This window comes from Cricetulus griseus, assembly GCF_003668045.3.
Source record: "Cricetulus griseus strain 17A/GY chromosome 1 unlocalized genomic scaffold, alternate assembly CriGri-PICRH-1.0 chr1_1, whole genome shotgun sequence".
NCBI lineage: Eukaryota > Metazoa > Chordata > Mammalia > Rodentia > Cricetidae > Cricetulus > Cricetulus griseus.
In genome coordinates this window covers 233,451,332-233,472,803 of record NW_023276807.1, presented here as the reverse complement: position 1 = coordinate 233,472,803, position 21,472 = coordinate 233,451,332, and the positions used below count along the sequence as shown (strand labels likewise).

At 42.2% G+C, this 21,472-nt stretch overlaps 1 protein-coding gene across 2 annotated transcripts in view; it reads right to left on the bottom strand.

Moving 5' to 3' along the window:
- Vwa8 (von Willebrand factor A domain containing 8) overlaps positions 1 to 21,472 on the bottom strand; it is a 330,350-nt gene that overhangs the window by 73,701 nt on the left and 235,177 nt on the right. For both annotated transcript variants that reach the window (XM_027390074.2, XM_027390075.2), the window contains 8 exons: positions 21,141 to 21,251; positions 19,906 to 19,970; positions 19,382 to 19,507; positions 18,409 to 18,518; positions 17,601 to 17,755; positions 12,671 to 12,866; positions 6,043 to 6,124; positions 2,259 to 2,463 (listed from right to left, as the gene is read on the bottom strand). In XM_027390074.2, the coding sequence (XP_027245875.1) occupies positions 2,259 to 2,463; positions 6,043 to 6,124; positions 12,671 to 12,866; positions 17,601 to 17,755; positions 18,409 to 18,518; positions 19,382 to 19,507; positions 19,906 to 19,970; positions 21,141 to 21,251 (1,050 nt within the window). The remainder of the gene's footprint in view (positions 1 to 2,258; positions 2,464 to 6,042; positions 6,125 to 12,670; positions 12,867 to 17,600; positions 17,756 to 18,408; positions 18,519 to 19,381; positions 19,508 to 19,905; positions 19,971 to 21,140; positions 21,252 to 21,472) is intronic.

Sequence of the window (21,472 nt, the reverse complement as noted above, 5' to 3'; positions counted from 1 at the left end):
CCAAGAGCTTTGGCCAAAAGCTCAAACAATGGCAGACTGTTTGGATAATTCATTCTGGCCACTTAGCGTAACGACACATACTCACAATTTGTTTTTCTGTCTGAGTATCCAAGGATGCATGCTTAATATCAACTTGTACGGACCAAGGAATAGCAGAGGTAAAAGGAGCATGCAGACCAACATTTATTTTTCCAAATTAAAATGCCAGTTAATTCTGATTTATGTTACACTTATTACTAAGTTTGTCTTGTTTCAGCTATCTGAACTTTGAACTGAGGACATAAAGCTAAACATTTCTGAGAAAACATTTTGATTAGAGGAAGTTCAGCTAATAATATTTTGGTTATTCTTGAGATAATTTTGCTCATTTCTAGCTTAACTATTTAGCTTCAGTTGCCAGTGTCATTTTGTTAATACAAGTTAGAGCATGAAGGAAGATGTGAATTGTTGCACACTTGTTACAAACTAGGGAGCTGGAAAAGCAAAGATCTGCTATATATTCAGAAAAGCTCCCAGGTGGGGTGGGGAGTGATACGATTAAGACATAAATAAATAGGGGTTAATGTTTTCAAGAGTCAAGAACCACTTTTAAATTGGAAGTAAAGATTCTTTCAAAGTCTTTTAGAAAAAGGAATAAGCTTAATTTTCTGTCTTTTTTCCTTCTGTCCTTTTTTTGTTTTTTTGTTTTTTTTTTTTTAAGACAGGGTTTTTTGTTTTTCTTTTTTAGTAGCCCTGGCTGTCCTGGAACTCATTTTGTAGATCAGGCTGGCCTTGAACCCAGAGATCTATCTGCTTGTCTCTACCTTCAAAGTACTGAGACTAAAGGCTCCCTTTTCTTTCTCTTTTGGGCTTTCAAGACAGGGTTTTGCTTGCTATGGGTTGTCCTAGAACTCACTATCTAGTTCAAGCTAGTCTTGAATGCATGACTGTCCTACCTTGGCATCACAAGTGCTGAGGTTACAGCCATGCACCACCACACCCTCTAGACTACACATCTTGACCACAGGAGAAACATGGTCTTTGATCTCCACATTATATGAGAAGTTCAAAGAAAACATATTGGAAGTTCAAACACAATCATATTTACTGCTAGACACTAATGAAAATAGAAGAGCAAAAGTCCAAATAATTATTTAGAATAATTGTGAACAGAACCATAGGTCCCTAAATATCATTAAGCACAACAATCTGCTGCTACAATAGAGCCTCTTACTTGCTGACATAATTTTAAAGCGATTTCATTTGCTTTAACTTAATTACATTGATATATTTATCTCTTCAAAAGCATTGGAAGTCACTAGCCTATTTTGGTTTGAGATTTTTAAAACATTCCTGTAAGCTTTTAAAAATCTAAGAGGAAGATGTAGTAGTCATCTATAAATATACTTATATCTCTTTTAAGGAAAATCACATAAAATGGTAATTATTAGTCCATTATTGATGGAATAGTAAGTAGAAATGTCTTACCTTGTTGATGGCTGTTTGCACAGTGATGGGGCTGGTAGTAACCTACCCTTCTTATAATTAATTAATCAATCAATTAATTTTGGAGCCTATCTTTCTTTTTGCTACATAACAATGATATGTAACAAGAAAATATTTTTTTCTGAAGATTAGAATCAATTGCAAGTTGATCCTGTTAATTTATGCCATAGCATAAATGGGTCTGAAGCTTGCTTTGCTCCCCTAGTTAGTCCTAGACAGCAACAAGAATAGATGTTGAGCACTTCTTCATCTCGGCAGCTATGGGTTTCTTTACTTCCAGAAGGGCTGTCCTTGTGTCTCTCTCTCTCAGAGCTGCACCTACGCATGGTGCCTGCACTGTCTGCAGATAGGTGTGTACAAACTATTGGTGGTACATTTGGCTGACCTCCAGTCTAGAGCTTCGGGTCCTGGGGGAATCTGCTCTACATGACATCCCTAGTGTTTTTCTTTCCCAGGCAGCATGCACAGCCGCCAGCCATCATGATGATACAAGGAAGAAAAGATGCAGAAAACCAGAGATGCTCCTGGCTAAGAAGTACAAGTTGATTATATTTGTATGTTGTGACGTTGGGAGACGATACATTTAAACATTGGTAGGGAACTAAGATAGTCTTACTCAGTCACTCTCAAGATGGATAGATTGTCTTCTTCTATTAAGAGTCTAAAAATAATTTTTGCCACTTAAGCAGCTATTGGAGTGGCTAAGCACGAAGTTTCCTTAATGGTGGCATGTAAAACTAAACTGTGAAGAGAAAGGTCAATTCAAGAGATACCTGCACAGGTTTGTCGCTGTCTTGTCCAATCATGTTTCTCCACTCCATGAGCGATTGCTGCAGACGATCAAGTCCAGTTTCCCAAAGCCTGACACGCCCTCCCATGTCAACAGTCACGATGCCGCTTTTGTCCCACTCGGCCAGCAGAGCATCTGTGTCTGAGATAGCAGATATCCACGCGGTGTATGGTGAGAGAGACTCTGCACTGAAAAAGGAGGCCAAAGAAAAGATTGGAAACCATGCAAAGCAGGAGGGTGACACCCGAACATGAGCAATACTACCCCCACACCCCGGAAGTATGTTCCTTTAGCTTTGGTGAGCTGCGCCTGATCCTCTCCCTCTCTCCCATGCAGGGTTGTTTTATGTCTGCTCTTAACCATCTCACAGCACAAGAAAACTCCAAGGATATGTGCAATGAGGGAAGGAGAATGAACTCAGTTTACAGGCTGAGGGGTGGCTCAGAGGTTACAGCACTTGCTGTGCAAATGTGGGGACAGGTGGGACTTCAGTGAGTTGGGGTGGCAGCCTGCCTGTCATTCCAGCTGCAGAGGATATGTGAGTACAAGGAGGGCTGCAGGGCTTAGCAGTAGAGCATTCCATGTTCAACCCCCCAGCACCACAAAATAAAAACCTAACCAGATTCAAATATATGATACAAAAACTTGAAAAAAAATCATTCATTTTGACTCTGTAATTATGCAACTTTACCATGTGTTTTATAATTTGAAGTTAGCTATTGTGGTGGTTTGCATGACAATGGCCCTATAGGCTGACATGTTCGAATGCTTGGTCCCAGTTAGAGGAACTCTTTGTCAAGGATTAGGAGGTATGGTCTTGTTGGAGGAGGTGTGCCACTTTGAGGTTTCAAAGCCCAAGCCAAGCCCGGTCTCACTCTCTCTTTTGCCTCCTGCCTGTAGATCAGGAGTTAGTTCTCAGCTAATGCTTCAGTGCCACGCCTGCATGCCACCATGCTCTCTGCCATGGTGGTCATAGACTAACCCTGTAAAACTGTAAGCAAGTCCCCACTTAAATGCTTCCTTTCAAAAGCTGCCTAGGTCATGGTGTTTCATCACAGCAATAACACAGTAATTAATAAGGTGTCATGTAGGACATCACTGATATTCAGGGGAAATTTAACTATCACACACACACACACAATAACACACACACACACACACACAGACACACACACACACACACACACACACACAATAACACACACACAATAACACACACACACACACACAATAACACACACACACACACACACACACAATAACACACACACACACCAACCAACCACTACCTTAAGTTTAGATGATTCATTCCTCTCTAATGTGCGCCAAATATAGCACTGGCCAACTTCAACAGAAAGTCAGGATGTAAGGACAATGATCTAAATCATGTGTCATGTGAAATGTTGCAAGTGTAAAATGTGTACTGAGATTTGAAAGACCTAGAAGAAAATGTATTTTTTTATTTTGAGACAGTCTCACTATGTACCCCTGGCTGTACTGAAACATACAGAGATCCACCTGCCTCTCTTTCCTGAGTGCTGGGATTAAAGTCATACTCTATCATGTCTAGCCTACATTAAAATTTTTATACTGAGAATATCTCAAAATGATATTGGTTTAAATAAAATATATCATTATTTTTACCTGGTTCTTTCTCTTTCTCTCTCTCTGGTAATGGAGAACAAACCCTGGGCATCGTACACTGCTGGGCAATACTCTACCTCTGAGTACATTCCCAACCCCCCTTTCATGTTCTTTATGTGGCCCTAAGAATAATACTTGGGTGGGTTGCACTGTGATTCAGTCTAAAGGAACGAGTTGTGTGCACTTCAGGCATTTGCTGTGTGTGCACTCAGCTGCCCTTCCAGGAGTTCCTTTCCTGGCCAGGAGAATAAGTAGCTAATACAAAATATAAAGAACACAGATACAAACAGCATAAGAGAAAGAAACATTGGGAAATGACCAATGCTTTAGAAATGCTAACAGTAATGTTGGGTTTTGACAATGTGACACAGACCTAGACATATTTGGGAAGAGAAACCTTAACTGAGAAAAAGATGTCTATATGCAAATCTGTAGGGCATTTTGTTGATTCATGACTGATATGGGGAGGGGTAAGCCATTGTGGGTGATGCCTCCCCTGGGTAGGCGGTTCTGGGTTCTATACAGAAGTAGGTTGAGCAAGTGACAAGGAGCAAGCCATAAGCAGCATTCCCTCATGGATTCTGCTTCAGCTCCTGCTTCCAGGTTCCTGCCCTGACCTCCCCCAGTGACAGTGTGGGCCTGAGAATCCTGAGATTTGCTTTTGGGTTTGGTGTTTATCACAGCAATACAAACCCTAACTAAGATACCATAAGATGTTCTTTGCTTTGACTCTTGAATTAATTGTATATTTTGAGGAATATATGACTAGAAGGGAATAAGATATGTCCTTAAATGATGACTAAAAGGCATCTCCCACAAAGTCAACATACTAAGGTATTCTAAGAAGCCATATGTGCTAGAGAAAGTAAATTTACCTCTCGGAGTAATGATTTCATTTTCCATAGCTTTAAGGTCTGATTAAAGGTCATGAGAAATGAAGCCATTGCTGAGGGTTCTCTCTCTCTCTCTCTCTCTCTCTCTCTCTCTCTCTCTCTCTCTCTCTCTCTCTCTCTCTCTCTGGGGCTTGCAGGAGGGTGAGGAGGCATGCCCTGGTGCTGTCCTGGGTAGCCTACAGGTTCTGCTGGGCATGGCCTCCAGCTAATACTAGACAGTTCTCCAGGGTTCTTTGACTGGGACTTCAGGCAAGGCTCTACCCACTGTGCGAGCTGTGAAGGGTTCAGTCACATGTGACAAGGCAGAACAGAGGAGGAAATGTGATCTTAATCTAGATTAAAATAGAGTGAAAAGATTAACAGTGATTCTCAACCAGTAGGTCAAGACCTCAAGGGCTACCCTATCAGATATTTACATTAGGATTCATAGCAGTAGCAAAATTACAGTTATGAATCGGCAGTGAAATAATTTTATGGTTGGGGTCACCCCAGCATGAGGAACATAGTAAAGGGTTGCAGCAGTGGGAGGGTTGAGAACCACTAGGTTAGAAGGAGGTGGCTTTCGGTTGGTGGTAAACCAAAGACAAAAGAACATAGTCACAGCAGCCTCAGCCAGAAAACAGGAGACTGGGCACGGCCTCAGGGCTGCAGCAAGCACATCGATGTTCTCACAGCACAGAGGAGTCTCCACTGCTTAGACCACACGCTTCCCTGCTTTAAAGGCTTTGCTGCCATTGCTGGACAATAAGGGCTACCCTAAATCCCTGGGAATTGTTCAACTACAAGACTGACATGACTACAAATGTATAGAACCAACTTTAGAAACAATGTAATATTAATGTTATTTAAATGCCTTGGACATCTTGACTAGTCTATTCCAGGAAACCAGAACAGTTAATATCAAAATTAAAATTTCTATAATACTAACAGTGTTGTTCCTGGTACAGAAAGTGAAAATGAGAACAGACCACTCAAAGGAGAGCCGGCCAGAGCCGAGGGACTCACGCCTGCACACTGTATTTAAAAACATTTGAATGCTTTTCCAAACAGAAGATAAAAATGTCATTAACACATGCAGAAGAATGGTGAGATACAAACCAACTGTAAGTAGAGGAGGAAAGAACTTGCTACTTCGAGAAGCAGGAACCATGCATCTATTCAGAGCACACAGGAAGAACTCATTCGTTTCCATACAACAAACACAGTAAGAAAAGAAGTGACATGGATTACCTGGGGACAGGGATGTATCGGAGTTTCTTTGCTTGGAGATCAGTAACCTCTATGTAGCCAGCTGTCTGTGGTGGGGTAACACCTGCAAACCAGTCATGACACAAGGCAAGTGTTAAAGGGGTGCTTATACCAAAATGGCCCCAAGAATGCTTGAATGCTGCTAACAGAGAAGTAAATTCTCAGGAGAAGAGAGTGGAACTCTGGGAACCACTTGGCAAGGAACTGGTCATGTCTAGACAGTGAAAGGCGCAGGGTAGCAGCAGAAAGCAATATGAGGTCTCTCCAACCCTGGGGTTGGCCTTTTAGCAGATTCCAGAACTTGATGAACACTCTTCCTTGGCCCAAGTGTCACCATCACCCTCAAAACACTGGCTGCCCCACTGTGTACAGGAATTCCATTTATTTTGGGTGGTACTCTGACAGCACCAACTCTGTCTGCCTCCAGCTCAAGTGATGTGGCAGCTGAAGCTGAGAGCTACTATAACCATGGGACTTAAGGCAACTGAGCTAGAGAACAGGCATCCAAAAGGAAGCCCTCCAGATCCTAAAACTTATGCTCAACCTACTGTTCCACACAGATCCTGCCTGACAGCCCAAGTGAACAAAGCCTTGGCCATTAAGACATCCCAGAGCAAAATGAAAACAACACTCACCTGTACTAAACCAGACTAAAACAACACATATGTTTTTAAAGATTTCTGTGTTTGTGTCTAACTACATGTCTAACACCTATTTTTCTCATCTTCCATCACTTTTATTACAGTTTGGATTAAAATGAAATGCCCAGGATGTCCATACTGCGTGCACTGAGTATGGTTCACAAAAAAATAGTTCTAGTGCATGTCTGCAGTTGAGAGACAAAAACCAAACCAAAACCAAAACCAACCAAATGAACAGGCTATCTAACAAACTCAGGTTGAAAGATTTTTCTAAAACCTGCAGTGCACCCCTATGTACTCAGCAGAGATGTGTGGGAGTTCACTTTGCAGTAGACATACTAAGCAGCAATGGGGTTCGGGGCTCACTCTTCAGGAGTACACACAGCATGAAGAGCAGTTTCTCCCTTTGCCTCTTTTCCTTTTTGAGCTATTGTGAACCTCTGGGGACTTGGGAAAAAAAAAATCCAGAGTGGGAATTGTAGCTCTGGAGTCAGGTGTGTGTGTGTGTGTGTGTGTGTGTGTGTGTGTGTGTGTGTGTGTGTGTGTGTGTGTGTGAGAGAGAGAGAGAGAGAGAGAGAGAGAGAGAGAGAGAGAGAGAGAGAGAGAGTGTGTGTGTGTGTGTGTGTGTGTGTGTGTGTGTGTGTGTGTGTGAGAGAGAGAGAGAGAGAGAGAGAGAGAGAGAGAGAGAGAGAGAGAGTGTGTGTGTGTGTGTGTGTGTGTGTGTGTGTGAACGCACGTGGGCAGGGTGGGTAGTGCAGGGGGCAGGGCTTGGGTAAAAGACTCCAGAGGAAGGGAGGATGCTGGGTAGGGAAGGGGGGGCAAGGAAAGGGATTAAATGCAATCTGCCCACCCAGCTGAACTAGTTGTTCCCAGGTGGCCATCTGCACAAGAGGCACATGCTTATTAAAAGTCACACTCTGCCTTGCACGTCCATGGAATACAGCCAATTTTTGATAAAGTTGTGTGCACCATATATCATGTCTGACATTTCTGCTGCTAACAACTAGCTGAAGTAAGGTGAATTTATATTTGGTCTATAAACATACATTTATAGACCAAGATTTTTTTTTCAAAAAAGGGTGAGTTATTGAAGCTAGAACTGCCTATCTAACTAACCTAAGCATCTTTGTTTGTCATTTATGGACATTTTTAAAAGCACATAGCCTAAGTTGAGTCACTGCTAACCACATTTTCAGATCGCTGTGAGAACAGCATGTCTACTTGTTTAAATCTTTTTTTCTATATCACTCTTTCTTTTTGTTCACTATGAAATTAATTCCACAGACAGAGGAGGAGAAAAAAGTAGTGATGGCTGTGTCCACTATTTAATAAGGAGAAAGCAACAATTGATACTGATATTAAGACATTTTCACGAATCGGCAAAGGGATTCCATGGTTGCACAGGTGGCAGCGTCACGGCCATAGTACTAACCACTTAAAAAGAATCAAGAGTAAAGTTTACTAATCTAAAAATAAACCAGAAGACAAAAATATTTACAGAGAGAGCCTGGTGGTTATCCTTGAATGGAATTCATGGGCGAATTAAGGAAGTGTAACTGTAGCCAGGTTTCTCTCCAAACTTAGCCTTATCCACCCATGTGTCCATCCTTAAGAGGATGGAGGCTCAGTACGTTTCCTCCGTGGTTATTGCCTAGGTGGATTTCAAAGATAGGTACAAACTGTATTTAGGGATTAGTCCACATACTATTAAGGGAAGTCACTGCTGCAGTGTTTATCACAGAGTTCCTACAGACAGTGGAGAGTTTATATGCACAGGGCCAAGGTTAGGGGCAGGAATAAAAACTGTCAGGTAAAACAACCAACAAAGTCTGCAAAGGCAAATGAGGTTACTTTACAAAATTCATGTCCTTTGGAAATGTAATTTGATGAGCACCCGCTGGCCACTAAGATTCAGGCTCTTCCATCTGTTTGCACGGATTAAAAGCGTTATGTGCTATAGTAAAGCGTTTCATTGAATGTTTTCCAGCAACCTTCTTTATGCACATGGATGTGTGTGAGCATGTTCATGTGAGCGCCCATGTATGCACGGACGTGTATACACATGTGGAGGTCAGAGGCCAACCTTGGGTATTGCTCCTCATGAGCCTGTCTACCGTGCTTTCTGAGAAAGGGTTTCTCATTGGCTAGGTTTCATCTGTTTGGCTAGGCTGACTGGCTAGAGAGCCCCAGGGTCCTGCCTTTCTCGACCTCCCTGGTGCTGGGATTACCAGCATGCCCACGGTGTGTGGCTTTTCTGCGTGGGTTCTGAAGACCCAACTAGGTCATCATGTTTGCACAGTAAGAGCTTTACTGGCTGACCCATCCTCCCCACGCTTCCAGTAGCCGCTTTGACGCTGACAGAACAGCAACCTCAGTAATTTCCCCCTTCACTGCACCAACAGACTCTCCATCTATGCATGGGAAACAGAATATTCTATTCACAACACCATGACTACAATGCCAAACAAGTGCAAACACTAAACATGAACTTGCAAAGAAACAATGACTAAACTGTGGCCCACAAAGCAGTAAAAGTAAAAGGGGAGCTTCAGATTGGCCATGGCAGTTTCTTAACTTGACCAAGGGAACCTACTGAGGTTCTTCCTTTTGAATCTCATCCAAATGGGTCCTGAATGGGCCCCAACTCAAGCTTCTGTGCTTTTCTCTTATGCCAATTTGCAAAAAGCAAACAAATAAACAAACACAAACCAACAACAATTAACTCAAAATGGACGGTAAATCTAAATAGACAACCCAAAGCTACAAAATTTCCCAGAGGAAAGAGGACATCTGCCCTTCATTACAATAGGAGAAAACATAGGAAGTGTATATCTGACACTGGACTTGTTTCCAGGATATATACAGAACACATAAAACCCTGGGCATACTTGAAAAAAAGACTGTCACTGGGTGGTAAAAAACAAACATTAAAAACATAATGAGGGTCAGACAGCTCAGTGGGTAAAGACATTTCCTGCCAAGCCTGAAAACCTGAATTCAATTTCCAGCACCCGTGTGGTGAAAGGCTTTCCAGAGCCATGTGGTGAAGGAAGAACAAATTCTGCAACTTGTCCCCTGATCTCCACATAAGGCACAGACATGCCTCCCTCCACACATCCACACCAAGGCACAGACACGCCTCCCTCCACACTCTAAACAAAGACACAATAATTTTAAAAGCCGGTATGAGAGTGAGCATCCGAGTACCACAAGGATGAAAACTGACAGCAGCAAGGACTAGCAAGGATGTGGAACAATTGGAGCTTTCATTTAATCCTGGGAGAAACGCAAATGGGCCTGGCCAGTTCAGATTGGCTTAGCAGTTTTACCATATGACATATATAAATGCCATTCTTGAGATTCACCCAAGAGAAAAACCTCTGCACAGATGTTCACAGAGGCCTTATTCATTACTTCATCAAACTGGAAATGACTAAGCATCTATCAGTTTGTGGTTGAGTGATAGCACACTCACACGATAGTGGTATAAACATACAACAGACTACTACACTCAAGGAGACACACTGCACTGGTAATGAATAGGTTAGATTTTTTGTCTACTTAATATATGCTTGGGTCACCTTGGAAGAGGGAACCCCAGTTGAGAAAATGCCTCTATCTGTTGGCCTCAAGAAATCCTTGAGGGCATTTTCTTGATTAATGATTGATGTGTAAGGTCCAGCTCACTATAAACAGTACCACTCCTGTTGTATACATAGGTGAGCAAGCCATGGGTGAGCAAGCCAGTAAGCCATACTTCCTCATGGCCTCTGCATCAGATCCCTGCCTTGGCTACCCTTCATGGTGGCCTATAAGCTGTAAGGTGAAAGAAATAAACCATTTCCTCCCCTAGCTGTTTTGGTCATGATGTTATATCACAGCAATAGAAAGCCAAACTACAACAGACACACAACATAAATGATTCTCAAATATACTACTAAGTAAAAAAGAAGCCAGATTCAAAAGACTACGTTTGTATGAACCCATTAGTACAGAATTCTGTTAAGGGCAAATCTGTAAGGGCAGAAATTGGATTAGTGGGGGCTGGAGGTAGCTGCAGGGGTTGACTACTGACACAGGATGGCTTGTGGGCCAGGGAGACTTTACTAATTGTGATGATGGCTAAGCAACTGTTTGTATTCCTCAAATGCATAAAACAACACAGTAAAAACAGTGACCTTAGTCAGAACAAATGCAAACATTGGAACTACCATTCTGATAAAGAATGGAGGGTAAAATATAAGAAGTAATTCTGATAGGGCCATGGCATCACTTGAGGTGTATCCTGGTGGGCTGTGGATGCTGGCATTAGAATATAACAAGTACTACTGAGCTTGTATCAAAGGGACAAGATGGATGAGGGAGGGTTATATACGGGTGAGGAGGGGGAGGGGTGTCAAGGTGAGTCCCGTGTTTCTGGTGGATGGAATGTCGAGCTGAATATTGTGCTATTAGAGAGTGTCTTGGGGTCCAAACCTCTGGTTCCAGTAACCAGGAGCTCCAGTCTGCATTGAATTGTGGATGCTAGTTGATTTGCTATTGAATCGCATGGCCTCAGTGGAAAATGCCTCCTAGTTTGCATCTCTACAGAACTAAGCATTTGAATAGGCCTGCACCAGGGCAGAGGGCTGGGTGTACTTGACAAGTGAGGACAGAGTGTTAGGAGGTATCTGGTGGGGACGGTAGAGAGAGATCTGCTGATAGGGTCCAGGAGGATGGAAGAGACACGGTCTCAGGGTCAGGGAAGCTCGGTTAGGAAACAGCCAGGAAGATGCTGAATAAAGAAGAGACTCCAGTTTTGCAGCATGGAACTGAGCTCTCTAAAGATGACAAGATGCCTGTGTCTGGTCTTTATCATTGTTGGGTTACTAGGAATTCCCTAGTCCACACTCCCCCACTCGGGCCGGACCTCGTGGCTTCTGTGGTCTGGGGCTGAGACATGCAGGGCCACGACAATGGAAGAACACTATGCTGTGTATAGAACACTGTGTAGTTCCTGGAATGTCCACCAAGCTCCTGTACTTCTCACTTGGCCCCTGTTTCCTGTCCTAATTCCTTCATTTCATTCACTCTCCAACACCATTCAGGAATCATTTAAATGTCATCAGTCCAGGCCATAAGCTTCTCCTGTGTTTATGTATCTATCACCCTGTGAACATTCCTACGGTAACACGTGCTGTGATGATCAGCAGCTGTTACCTCATCCAGTCGCCTCTTCTGTCATGCAAAGCGCTTTAAAGGCATGGTGATTATTTTGGAAGGAACAACTTCTAAGTATAATGCTTTAAACAGGACTTCCAAACTCGGAAACAGATACACTACACTTAGTCCTATAGCCACAAAGGCCACACTAATACAATGACTTGGGTACAGGATAACACAAGTACCTATCACTATGCAGTTGAGTGTTCTTCTAATTAATGGCTAAGATGAATGTCCGTACGGCCAGCAAGAAGAATTCTAGAACTGGTCCTGGGAGACCCTGGTACAAATCTGCACTCAGGCCACTAGTGGGTGATCCTGGCTCAGTTATGTTTTCTCCCTACACCAGAGCTTTCTCACAAACAAAAATAAAGAGCAAACTAACAATAAGGTAGAGTCTGAGGATGAATGGATTGACACACGGAATGATCGGTACTGAACTTTTTATGCAGTCATCAGTGTGAGGGGACTTGGAGGGAAGGCAGTGGCAGTCTGCATTTGGAGTCCCTACATGTGAGCTCTCTGCAGTCAGTCATGCAACACACAGACTGCAGTGTGAACAGGACTAGCTTTACCTGCAGAGCCCACAAGCAGAAACCATGTGGAGACGCCCACAAGCTTTCAACCTGCAGAGGAGTTTTTAGCCCACCCCACTTCTGTCAGGGTGTGTTATACCTGTGAGGAGAAAACAGCCCTGCCAAACTAAACATCGCCCTGCAAAGGCCAGCCACCTTTAGCCATCCTGGCAAGCTGAAATGGCTGCTCACCTTTTGGGAAGATGTCTTTCAGAGGGACTTCTCCGGCAGGTAGAATCCTGACCACCTGGTTAGTGTGCGTGAGAGTCACACAGTTCTTGTGCCTTGGGGTAGCATTTGTCCGTTTCCCGCCATAGATTCCTGTGTTGGTGACATTTGGTTTTTCCAAAGATGAAGGCCTCTTCCATGAATAAACTTCACTGGGTGACTAAAAAAATATAAAGAAAAAGAAAAAGAAAAAGGAAATGCTAAAATCACATCTCTTATAGTCATCACCATGCTTAGATTATTTTGCCATTTAACGTAGTGCCAAGGGCAACTTATGATTTATGGGGATAGAAATTAAGATAACACCCTTGAAGGGACCAGCTCCCCATTTCGGCAGCCATAACAGCTGAACACATGCTTGTCTGACCTTGTCCTAGTCACTAGAAAGTCAGATGCCTGCCTCGTGGCAAGGAACCAATCAGATGTTAGCTAGTGGTGCTATGCTTCACAGCTCTGGGTGTGCTTTACGGACAAGTGCACAGCAATGACGCATAGAGCATAGCAATCACCCTGGGAGGGCCTACGGGCCATAACAATCATTTGACCAATCAACACAGGGCAAGCCCTCCAAGCCTGGAGCCACACCAATCCTGAGCCTGTGCATACTCCTAGACACTCCCCTTACGCTGCCCTACAAGATCTCTATGCAGCCGGTTCGAGCTGTCTTTTGTAGACATCTGCCATGGTGGATGGATGAAAGACCCGACCTAACATGGGGTTAGCTCATTAAACAACAATAAAGCCTCATGCAGTTTGCATCAAGCTTTCGAATCTGCCTGGTGATTGGGGTGACTGCTGTCCTGGGCTGAGACTCTGGAGGCCTGAGCTTTCTGGGGGAGGGGGGTCTTATACTCTAATTTTTTTTTCAGAATATGAAAATTTATTACTATGTTTCCACTGTCAAAATTTAGGATCTTGGTCTCTCCTTCTTGTCTTTGTACAGGGCCAAAAGGGACACACTTGTAGGGAGCCGTCCCTGCATTCTCCATTACAAGATGGCGCCTGCATCCGGCAGGCACTGAATGTAAACAAGATTATTGCGCAGGCGCTGGGTAATTTTCCATTCCTTGATCTCTGCCTATTCCGTGGCGTCATATGGCCGGATGAGCTGCAGCCAATCATGGGGTGACACGTCCGAGGCGGCGGTTGCCAGCCTTTATTAGGGGACGGGATTCTTGGCTCGGGGTCTCCGCTCTGGGAAGCTTATGCTCTTTCACTCTCAAGATGCATTAAAGCTTGTCTGCAGAAGGATCCGAGTGTCCCGTGTATGATTTCTTGCTGGCGAGAAATACAGAGCGAGCGGGACACACACTGGCTACTTTAACAACCTTAAAGTGCACTCCAGGCATATCACCTACAGCATGACCTTTTCCACCAAACCCAGCAACCAGAACTTCATCATTTTCCTCGATGAAGTTCAAGCAGCCATCATTGGGCATGAAAGCTGTGATCTTCTTGTTGTTCTTGATGAGCTGAACCCTGACACACTTCCGGATAGCAGAATTTGGCTGTTTGGCCTCAACCCCTACTTTTTCCAGCATAATTCCCTTCACATGAGAGGCACCTCCGAAAGGATTGGCCTTCAGGGCTGTGCCCAAGTGGGCTTTCTTGTATTGTTTATCATGCCACTTCTGGCTGTGCCCCCCCCCCCCCGCCCGCCCCCGTGACTTCGAAGCTTCCTGGCAGTACGGAGACCACAACACTTGCCCATCCTGCCGGCCTCCCTAATCTTTTTTTTAACAAGGCACAGGAGATGTGTGTTTTACCAATAACAGTAACTGCCTATGCAAGTAAAAAAATTTAAGTTATTTTTTATTTTTAAGTGGATTAAATTGAAAAGAGGAAATATAGCAATATAGTTACTTTAACAATTACATAATGGAGTGAGATCGATCAATGGGTGAGGCAGTTTCCAAGTCTGATGACCTGAGTTTGACCTCTGGGGCTCTCAGAGTATAAGGAAAGAACAGACTCTTGAAAGTTGTCCTGTGATGTCCACATGCTATAGGGCTATGGTGTATACATACACGTGCGTATACGCACTCTCTCTCTCGATGTAAATAATAAATAAAATCATAGTACTAACATCTATATCTCCACTATTTGCATAAAATAAAATATGCTGGGACTTTTTTAGCCCCTGGACTGTCCCTCCTGGTCACATGCCTCAGCTTTGTTCAGACTTAGCTCTTCTGGGATTTTGTGGGGTTTTCCCCTCATTGTTTTACTTAATGCATTTTTCCTTCCCAAGATTATAAGCTATCTTTGTCTTCTGTTTTCTCTAAAGGCTCTAAGGAGCTATGTTTGCAGAGAATTCATAAAGAATTTATTCCTCAAGGCCATGGTTATGTGGCCAGTCTTCTACCTCCATCAGTAGACTAATCTCCGAGGTCAATGCCCTTCTCCCTGCTTTGGTCTCAGCAGCCCACACTGGGATATACCCATTCCTCATGTCCTCACTTGGGGATTCCATTCCCAGGTCAGCTGTCCTTCATGGGGACACTGTACTCACCAGGCTTAACACCCAGGACATGGTGACCCCTTGTCCACCAGAGACATCCTTACCACCCCACTTAGATTGCCTTTGATACTTCACACTAGCTTACTGTTTAGAGATGTTAAGAAGTGGTTGCTGTCTTAGTGTTGAACTTTATAGATTGTTTTTGGTTTTTTGAGACAAAGTTTCTCTGTATAACTGGAACTTGCTCTGTAGATTAGGCTGGCCTTGAACTCATAGACATCTACCTGCCTCTACCTCTTGTGTGCTGGGATTAAAGGTGGCCACCACTACCACCCAGATTGAACTTTATGGATCTTAAATATTCTGGATACAAGCCTTGTGGTAGAGAGATAATTTGCCATACTTTCTCTTCGTCTATAGATGGTCTTACCATTCTTTTAACAGTGTCTTTTATAGGGCTGTTTTACACTTTGTGGCAGTATAATTATCAATTTTTTTCTTTTTGTTCCATGTCTAAGATAGTACTGTATTTGATTGTAGTGGCAGTAGGTATTCTGATCTTCTGTTCATGCTTGTTTTGAGGCAAAGTCTTGCTAGCACAGGCTAGTCTTGCAATTAGTTCTTCTGCCTCAACCTCCTGACTGCTGGTATAACAGGGGTACCACCACAGTTGCCTTCCTTACTCTTGATGGCAAAATTAATGCCCATTATGTTCATCATAGATTATATCTCTTGTAGACTTAAAAAATATCTACTTGCTATTAGGGTAAGAAAGTACATAAGTTTATAATAACTCATTGATTTTGGTAACTGCATAAAAAGCTAATAAGGAATGACATATCCTTTTGTATAGCTTTATGAAGAAACACAAAGACATTCACATACAAGCAGGGAGGCAGAGTGGTATAGTAAAGGATACAGGCTAGAGGGATAGCTAGTCACACCTGAGCTCAAGCCCTAGGTCCCTTATTACAATCTTTGTGGTAAGGAGGATGGGAAGTGTAATCTCTTCCTGTTTTCCCATGTGTAGAACCTTATTGAATTGTAGTAAAAATGAGTTATTCATATGAAAGGACTTGGAGTTGTACAGAGCATTACTGTATTGGCCTAAAAAGTGGACTTGCTGTGAACGATGAAACTGACCTTTCACTTAACATATTACCTGGGTATCTCCTCCACGGTGGTTAACAAATATCCACAGGATGGCTTTAATAAGGTTACTAACCTTTTAACCTATGAAGGATTCTTTAGGGTTAATATAAACAATAGCCTACAGTCAGCTTTCACCTTCTAGTCATTTTCATGGTAGCACTGTATTTTAACACTACTATCTTCAATCATAGTAAGGTGGTGAGATCAGTTTTTAGACAGTTCTACCTTCACAGAAAAGCTCTACTGCTGTTTTTCTACTTAAGCAGTTAAGTGTGGCAGAAAGCATACCAACATGGCTCTACCATTCCATCAAGGCTTCTGCAGACACCACACTGCAGCAGCATACTGCATTTTGAGTTACACAATGTAGGAGCAGATGTTTTTTTTTACTTGGCCATTGATAAAGCACATGGCAAAGTTCTAAGCCACACATTATCCACTCAGTTTTGGATTTCAAATATCTTATATCCCAAAGTATTCTCCATTTGTTAATTAAACTAAAAATTTGAAGCATGTTAAGATTGGTGCACCAAGTAGAACCCATATTTTTATCTTTAACTGATTCTATCAGCTCCCTTTGTGGAGCCACAGAGGGAATTACGTAAGAGCTACATATATTTTGGACTATGAGACTGCAACTTGTCCTGGAATAATCTTTCTATTTTATCCTCTACATCTCCACCAGGGGAAGATGGGTCATTTTCAATATGAATTCTAGAAGATGTGGTACTTTGATCAGTCTCAGCTGGTTCCTCTTGTCAGAGTCCATGAACACACATTAAGATGGTGTGGGGAGAAAGTCACCATTAGCATGTTAAGCTCCGGGTCATGTGACCTCCCATTTCCCTTACTGAATTACATCAAATCACATTTTAAACGCTACTTATGAGGGAGCTACGAGAATGAGAAGGGAAGAAGAGGAAGGATGCAGAGATCATGAGGGAGCAGAAAGGCTGAGTCAGGGGAAGGACAGAAGAAAGGATATGTGATAGGTAGGGTTTTAGTTGGGGGGGATGGTAGGGGAGGACAGGAGGGAGAAGGGAACTGGGATTGGCATGTAAAACAATCTTGTTTCTAATTCAAATAAAAAAAATCTGAAAAGAAAAAAAAACATTACTTATAAAGTAATGAAACTATATAGGTAGACAGTAGCTTTGGTGAGTGATGCCAAATGTAGACACAACTGAAAATGTTTGCAGGAAAAGCACTCTCAGTTACTGTTCAGACAGGCTCAGGTACTCTAGGCTCTGCTAAGAAGAAATGTCAGAAGTTGGTATTTACCATGAGATCTGGGAAGCCAACAACTACAGTAGCATAACTGTTTTCATCTGAGAGAACCCGGTTAGGAGAGGCAATCTTCTGACCCACAGCTGAACTTAGGTTTTCAGATGACAGTTGATCACTTGAGACTTTATGAGGTATGCAGAATTCTGTTTCTGAAAAATGTCAGACACACCCTTAGATATGATCCTGATATGTTTTAGGAATTATTATTTTTGTTATTCTTTTTTTTTTGCAAGATTTCATTCTTAACAACGCAGACCACAAAGAACAAAGTTTAAAGATTATGTTAAATCTTTTGTCTGAGAAAACAGTTCTAATCATCAAAGCATCTGCCCAAAGTGATCCCAAGCATTTCTGCAACCCAAGATGTGACAGCCATAAATATCCTCTTGAATCAAGTGCTCCCTGCACAAAAGCTGTGACACAGACCCAACCCAGGTTGGCAAACTGTGAGAAATGGAGCAGAAGTTCTGATGAGCTGACGGCTCATGGAGAAATAAAGGTGCTAACCCGGGCAAGACTTGGAACCCAACTGTCCTAAGTAGAAAACAAAACAAAACAAAAAATATTCAGCAGTTAAACAAATTTCACACAGAGTGGAAAGGTAGAAGACTTGATCTCCTACTTCTGCTGTAGTGCTAGGCCGTTTTGTTTGGTATAAGCATCACACAGGCTGAGGTTTCTGGTCTCCAATCAGTCTGGCAGGCAGTATATGTCCAAACACAGACACACAGACACACAGACACACACACACACACACAGCAGCAGCAGCAGCAGCAGCAAGCGAAGGGAAGGTAGCGTTTACCTTGTGTGACCCCAAATCCTGTGCTGGGGAGCTCTTCTTTCAACATATACAACTGGCAAGCCCCAGTGTCCTCGGAACCAATGTGTGCAGGCTTGGTCAAAAGATACTTCCTGTGAACAGACAAGAAGCCCAATTTAATTAAATCTAACTTAAGTTAAAACTTTTCTTTTTTTAACAATCATTAGGACAGACCAAGAGAAATCAGAATTTGTTTTTTGCTCTAAGCCTTTAAAAAGATAGCCAGAGCATAATTTTCACCTTAAACATTTCATTACGAATTACCAAAAACCTTTTCAACAATACTGTTAAGAGAAATAACAAATGATATCATAGCAAATACAATTCAAAACAAATCAAAAAAAAAAAAAAACAAAAAACAAACCATGAGCCAGGAGGTAGTGGTGCATGACTTTAATCTCAGCACTCAGGAGACAGAGGCAGATGGTTCTCTGAGTTCAAGTCCACCATAGGCTACATGAGATTGATCCTGTCTAAAAAAGAAACAGAGCTCACACAAAGATGATCTCAGACAGGAATTCAGTGTAGTCTAAGGTTTGGTGGAGACAGATGCAGTCTGGAGATGCAGTCTGAGGACAGGGTCACCCTTTCTGTCTGAGCATTGGTAGAGGTGAGAACTCTCTAGTGGCTGGCCATTTTGCTTTTCTGATCTTCAGCTTTAACCCCATTATCTGTCTCTGGGTTTTTATTACTAAGACCAATTAGAATTTGAGCTAATTTGAGCTCAATATGTGAATAGGAAAACACTAAACACAAGTGGTTTATATATAAAAGTCATCATTTTTATCATTAATTTTCAGGTCATACCCTGAGAATAGACACATAATATACTTTAATTTTTTTCCTCACTGTCTGTTCTTCTAAATCTCACTCTGCACAGAAACTTAAAAGCCAAGGGAGCCCATTTGGTCTCCTGCATACTTCCTGAGATAGTACACAGTACAGGTTTACCCACTGATTTGTTTTGTTTTCCACAAGAAGCCATTTGTCCTCTGCTACAAGGAAAACCGCCTTGAGGTTGATAGGAAGTGAGATGGTGTGAGTTAGTCCTTCTAAGACATCCAGGACCGTCAGGGTGTTCCTGAAAAAGAAGAAAATTTTATCTGAACAGAGACTATGAGGATGTGGCACAATCATGCTAAGATGTAACAAACGGCCCTAAAATAGATATCTTTTCAGACTAAGCAATCACAAAGAAACATGTGATTTTAGAAAACTGGTGTACAAAACTCTCAGTATGCCAGGGCAGGCAGGAGAAGAAACAATCGGAAGTGGCGTGTGCCACAGAGCAGGGCTGTGTTCCGTAACCACATCATCATATACCTGTTTCTCAACGTTCTACCATTTGTGAAGGGTTATTTTCAGAATACAATAGTATTTGGCTTGTTAGTTTTATACTAAACAAGTATAATTACAGCAGGAAACAGAAGGAACAAAGTAACAATCCCAGTTTAGAATCTCCTACAGTGAAACACTTACCCTGTTTGTTTGTAGAATACTAGCCAGTTTTTGTGTGAAAATTCTTTACACATTCTGTAAGTTTCCTGAAGAAGAAAACAAAGCAAATATCCACATCAATTAACCCTTAAGAATTCCTTTAATGTGTAATTCATGCAACTTTCAGAGAAGCCATTTATCAATGTCAAGACTTTCAGGGGAACATAGATTAAACTATATTTTAAAATATACCACACGTTTTGTGTTAAAGCTCTTTTAGCGTTTGGGGGTTTTGTTCTGCAGTACTGAGGCTTGGACTCATGGCCTTTTGCTTGGTGGGCAAGCAGTCTATCACTAAGGCACTAACACCTCTTTAGAGTAGTTTTTAAATAGTGCCAGATGGGACTGGAGAGATGGCTCAGTGGTTAAGAGCACTGGCTGCTGTTGCAGAGGACTTGAGTTCAGTTCCCAGCAACCACATATTGGCTCACAGCCACCTGTCACTCCAGGTCCTGGGGATCTGACACCGTCTCCTGGCCTCTGCACCAGGTACTCACATGACACACAGATACACATGTAGGCAAAACACCATACACATAACAACATAACAAAAAGAAACAAATCTTTAAAAGCAGTGCCAAATACTAGGTAAAAATAAATGTGCTAGTCATTGGTTAATTGTGGAATTCATATCATAATATAAGTGTAGAGGAAATACTTGGTTTCTTAGCTCTTAATTCAATTATGGCACTTGAAATACTTCCTCAGTCCTTGATGAATCAAATATGCTTATTTGCAAAGCACTGGATAAGCTTTATTTTCTATCTAAATGGTAGGAAAAAAATTTTCCTTGAGTTAGGGTACATGATTAAGTTAATAAATCGAACCATTTATCTGACAGAGGCAAACTGGTTGCTGTACTTAAGATTCTAACATGTAACTCCAAAACATAACTATATAATTGGAAAATAATAAAGTCGACTGCATGATTAAGAATTTGCTATGACCATTATACTCAAATAGCTCTAATGTTCCTTGATAGCCCAGTCCTGGAAAATTTCACATTAACATGCTGGACACTAAAGGAACCTGCTGATATTTAATTGTTCATCTAGCTATACAGTCTTAACATATCAAGATCTAAAACTGCTTAATGACCCTTTTGTGCCTAATATTTTTGTTGTTGTTTGGCACTGGGAGGGGTAGCCAGGCACCCATCTTTGCAGCTGGGAAAGTCCCTGGCAATCAATCTGCCAGGCAGATCTGGTACTGCTTACACCGCCTTCCTTGTTCCACCAGGAAGATTTCTTAGATGCAAACTCGTCTACAGGAAGGATGAGATGGCGAATGGCACGGCCAGTGGTGTCTAGCAAGAGGATGGCATTACTCTGTAAATAAAGAAAACAGTATGAGATTCAAGACCTGCTCCCCGGCCCGCCCCCCATAAAAAGCAGCAGTGGCCAGGGAATGAAGGGTACTGTGACAACCAAAGTGAAGACAATGATAATGAAATGTAAGATATGAGGACACTCAGTGATCTTAATATACAATATGAAGTTTTGGTTAATTTACCAGTTTTCTAATTAGGTAAATAGGTCACCTTCTCTCT